General features: G+C 36.0%; 1 protein-coding gene across 1 annotated transcript in view; it reads right to left on the minus strand.

The window, feature by feature from the left end:
* LOC106471836 (A disintegrin and metalloproteinase with thrombospondin motifs 16-like) overlaps positions 1 to 4,246 on the minus strand; it is a 52,339-nt gene extending 48,093 nt beyond the window's left edge. The window contains exon 1 of the mRNA XM_022400441.1: positions 3,860 to 4,246. Coding sequence (XP_022256149.1) covers positions 3,860 to 3,931 — 72 coding nt within the window. The 5' untranslated portion in view covers positions 3,932 to 4,246. The remainder of the gene's footprint in view (positions 1 to 3,859) is intronic.
* Between the last annotated feature and the right edge of the window lie 1,155 nt (positions 4,247 to 5,401).

Raw genomic sequence — 5,401 nt, forward strand, 5'->3', positions numbered from 1 at the left:
CAGAAAGGTTCTGATTGAGAGGTTAAAGATAAATGAACCAACGAACCTGAACCACGAAGTATCAGACAAACACTTAGAAGTGAAACTCTTGTCATGATACCACAAGGAAGAGAAAACTCAGAATGATACAGACACACATTATAATATGATTTAAACAAACCTAGGCAATTATTGTGGGTGTTTGGTCACAATGTTGTTTTGAATTTGAATCATTGGCTTGAATTTTTTTTCTAAGCCCGTACACAAGTGTGACTTCACAAATGACTTACCTAAACAACTATGTTACTTAGAGGAAACGAAACAATTACACATCCAATTTAAAGTGACAAACCATAATGTGGAAGAGATTTTTTTTCCACCTACCGTTTTACATAACATTTATATTTCTAAGAAACGGAGTTTCAGTTTTTATTATTATTATTTTTTTGATGGTGCCAAACGAAGTGTTTCAAGAAACGGCTTAGTAAAGTTAGTTCTACACTATTTGTACTCCTATATGAACTAAAATAATAAGGGACCTTGATTTTTGGACAGTTTGTCATAGTTCAATATAATCACCACCATCATGAGACCCTCGTGTAACACGTAACTTACTGTAGGGTATTTAAAGATTTTGTATCATTATAGTACAAGTACTCCACAGTCCACTTTGATACTTAACTAATTAAACAATTTTTAGCTCAAATATAGCGGCGTCAGTAATAGGTGTTTGTTAAAAAATAAAAGAGTTTTGGGGACTTGGATAAAAATCATTACATAATTATCTCAATTTTCTTGGATATTTAGTTTTAAGTAATTTTTATGCACAGCCATAAACAGAAACCTGTAACAAATAACAATGATGGGCGAGGTTAAAAAAGGGTTACAGTTGCTTGAGCATAAACTAAAGGGGTGGAAGTGGAATGTATTATAAACGAGAGGGGGCAGTGATTTTTTTTTTTTAAACAACGTTGTGAAATGTGTTTTCGTTTTGATAATGAGGAGATGCTGTATATTTACGTTTCCAGACTTGGTTGATTTGAGTATTGTTTTTATTAGAATTATACCTTAAACAATGACGATGTGAAATGTATTTTTTCGCTTTTATAATGACGATATACTGTGTATATACGTTTCCAGACTTGGTTGATTTGAGTATTGTTTTTAATAGAGTTATACCTTAAACAATGACGATGTGAAATGTATTTTTTCGTTTTTATAATGACGATATACTGTGTATATACATTTCCAGACTTGGTTGATTTGAGTATTGTTTTTATTAGCTATTTGTTGTTAACATAATTTTAGCTCTCTCTCAAATTCTCAGGAAGCCACTCCTTTCAATATTGTTTGTTTGTTTGTTTTGAATTTCGCGCAAACCTACACGAGGGTTATCTGCTCTAACCGTCTCTAATTTAGCAGTGTAAGACTAGAGGGAAGGTAGCTAGTCATCACCACCCACCGCCAACTCTTGGGCTACTCTTTTACCAACGAATAGTGGAATTGACCATCATATTATAACGCCCCCACGGCTGAAAGGGCGAGCATGTTTGGTGTGACGGGCATTCCAATCCGCAACCCACAGATTGGGAGTCGAGTGCCCTAACCACCAGGCCATTCCAGGCCATTATGCAATTTCAAATTAATATGTTTTTATAACTCACCTATAAGTAAAGCTACAGTATGTATAAAAACTCTAACTAAAAGTCGTATGATATTATCAGAATTCAGGAACTCAACAGATACGCGTACTTCATTACTCAGTCAGAGAAGTGTCTTACACAAACTTAGCAAACTTCCTAGAGCATTGTAACTATTACAATAACAATTGTAACAATAATGTACCCAACACAATACCCGCCGAATCTTTACACGGCTGTATTTCAAGTATTAAAATGCCACAAAAATAAACAATAAAACTAAAGTGAAAAACGTAGTGATTAGAAATAAATGATTGAAAATAACAATCATTATTTATCTTAATTTTAGTGATATATGGAAACATCGTAATATCCAGATGAAGAACTTAGTGGCGAGATCTTGCGATAAACAATCAACATTACCATATGTTATTTCTATGTTTGTCTATTTTTATCAATTGTTTTACATAACGTTTGCACAGGAATGTATCATATACGAAACAGCCTCCACTCTAAAGATGTACCTAGCATGAAACTAGCCACTTGTCTACAGGGATGTATCAAGCATGGAATTATAGAACCTTTCCATAAAGATGAAGCTACTCAAACCTAGCCACTTGTCTACAGAGATGTACCAAGTACGGAACTACAGCACCTTTCCATAAAGATATATTCAACATGAAACCACCAGCTCTTCTATAGGGATCTATCAAGCACAAAACTATAGTGGCTTTCTACAAAGATGTATCTATCATGAAACTAGCCACCTGTCTACAGAAATATATCAGATATGAAACTATAGCACCTTTCCACAAAGATACATCTTACATGAAATTAGCCACATGTTTACAAGGATGTATCAAACACGAAAACACTTTTCTACACAGATGTATCAAACTAGCACTTTTCCATAAATATATATCTATCATGAAACTAGCAACTTGTCTAAAGGGATGTGCCAAGCACAGAACTATAGCACCTTTCCACAAAGACATATCTAACGTAAAACTATATCCACTTGTCTACAAGGATGTACCAAGCACAGATCTAAAGCACCTTTCTACAAAGAAATATCTAACATTTAACTAGCCACTTGTCTACAGGAATGTATCAAATGCGCGGAACTATAAAACCTTTCAATAAAGATGTATCTAATCAAAACTAGCCAGTTGTTTACAGGGATGTAGCAAGTACGAAACAATAGCACCTTTCGATAAATATGTATCTAACATGAAACTCGTCTCTTGTCTACAGTGATGTACCAAGCATGGAACTGTAGCACCTTTCCATACAGCTATATTTAACATAAAACTAGCTACTTATCTACCTATCACTATGTCTATGTTTGATATGTATCAAACACGAAACCAGTCACTTTTCTGCATGGATGTATCAAACTAACACTTTTCCATAAAGCTGTATCTAACATAAAACTAGCTACTTATCTACCTATCACTATGTCTATGTTTGATATGCATCAAACACGAAACCAGTCACTTTTCTGCATGGATGTATCAAACTAACACTTTTCCATAAAGCTGTATCTAACACGAAACTAGCAACTTGTCTACAGGGATGTATCAAGCATGGAAATATAGCACCTTTGTACCAGACACCAGCCACAAAGATATATGTAGCACCAAAATAGCCATCTGCCTGTACAGGAATTTGTTTAATACAAACAAGTCATTCCTTAACATATATTTCCTAACTGCGTAGAGTGATAACCATCTATCTGTTTTTCTGCGATGTACTCTCCAAAAATATTTATCATCTGTTTAAACGAAAATATTACCACATAACTATCTACGTGCATATTCTAGGTTGTATCTAAAAATTATTTTTCACATTGTCAACGTCTAGATAGAATTAAATTGCATGTTAGAAGGTTACACTTAATAACACACGAGTTTCAAACTGTTAGAAACTTTAAAGTTGACAGCACCTAGATAGTACTAGAAGTTTACATATCTATTAAAAGGTTAAGATATTTGTTTGTTTGTTGTTAAACATAAAGCTACACATTGGGCTATCTGTGATTTTCCCACCACGGGTATCGAAACCCGATTTTTAGCGTTATAAGCCATCTGATCTACAGCTGAGGTGGAGGGCAAATATCACCTAAAGAATAGCTCAGATCAAATGATGATATTAAGTCGTTGTTTTTTTTTAATAATAAATCCTTCAGTGCTGAAATAATTGAAAAATATAAAGAACATGGCTTTGGAAACCAAACTTACCTTGGTCTGACCTATTATAATCCAAGTTACCATCTGAGACATCCCAATTAATATCCACATTAGACTGACCATGTTTACAGTTGGCTGACCAAAACTGCCCACTCACGCCCTATGCTGTAATAGGCGCTGGTGACTATGCTACAAAAGTAGATTGCCTAAAGCTGACCGTTATTACCTGCGCTCGAGACCCGAATTAAAAATCGCCGTTTCTCGTCCAGGGGCAGCGACACTGCGGTAACCGAGACGAGAGTTCCTTTTTCTAACAATGTGCACTGAAACTTGTATCAATCGACAACCGGGCGGAAGTTGCATTCGTCAGCAATGACCTGTTATCTGTCAGTGAGGATAGCAGCGACTAAATAGAAGACCCAATGCCTACAATATCCCACATGTAAACTATTGTTACTGCGAGAGGTAGTGCGCGTGAGGACAGTGCGTGACAAGCTTAGCGCGTCCCGCCCCAGATTAGGCGCGTCTAAGCCAATAGGTTGGTCCTACGCTCGGCCGGTCCTCTTGAAAACGGCTCTCCGCATCGATACCCGGCCAACAGCCACAAGCTTTAAATGCACGAGTAGAGAAATTAAACCATTGGACTCTACATAGAAACGATGGTTAGTCAAACTGAACCTATTCTCATAGCTCACGAAACAAATACATACTAATTAGGGAATAAGAAACCCGAAAGATATAAAAATACTACCCCCCCCCCCATTCCGACCTAGAAAATAACTATTCATATCCTATCTATCTTTTACATAGCGAATAAAAGAAAAACTAAATTTCACCTCGAATTTGTATCTTCATAAGTTTCGTGTTGAATAGCTCAACAAGTGAAAGTTTGCTGTATTAAACTATCGCACACAGACAATTAGTTTAGAATAGTTTAGAATTAGAATAGTTTGAAATAATCTATTCATTCTTTTACCACCGGTCGAACGAGGCCTAGTGGTCAGCTTGCCCGGACTGTAAACCCAAGAATTCATGGTTCGTGACCCATTGTCGTCCGCACGTTGAAGCCGTGGGCATGTTGCAAGAGTAAACGGGCACATCTGACTATTCGATCAGACTAGAGTAGCTTAAGGGTTGGGAGATGGTGTCTTCAGTTTTGCTTATTAGTTGAAAATTAGGGACAGCTGTATAAAGAAATCCTTCGTATTGCTTTGCGTGAAGTTCCGAAATAAGTAAAATCAGCAAACAAGCATTATTCTGGGATGTTAAGTGTCACTGTGAGCTAATCACCGTCCAAAGGAAACCTCATTCATACTTAAAACAGTGAGAATAGGGGTTGGGTGGGAGGCAGAATAGTTAATTTTCACATTGAACATTTAAATGTGGATAAATTTCAAATGTATGTTTGAAAATAAATATAGTATAAATTTTGAGAATTTTCAGTCTTAATAAATATACAATTAAATAATAATGGGAGATGTGTGCATTGTACAAGGCGCTGAGGAGCAGTCCAAGTGCTTTCAAAGCAATTTAAAACGCTGTGATTTTATTCCAAACCATTCTTACTACAACGATCTCCAGCTAAAACAAATA

This window comes from Limulus polyphemus, unplaced genomic scaffold (genome assembly GCF_000517525.1).
Source record: "Limulus polyphemus unplaced genomic scaffold, Limulus_polyphemus-2.1.2 Scaffold4894, whole genome shotgun sequence".
NCBI lineage: Eukaryota > Metazoa > Arthropoda > Merostomata > Xiphosura > Limulidae > Limulus > Limulus polyphemus.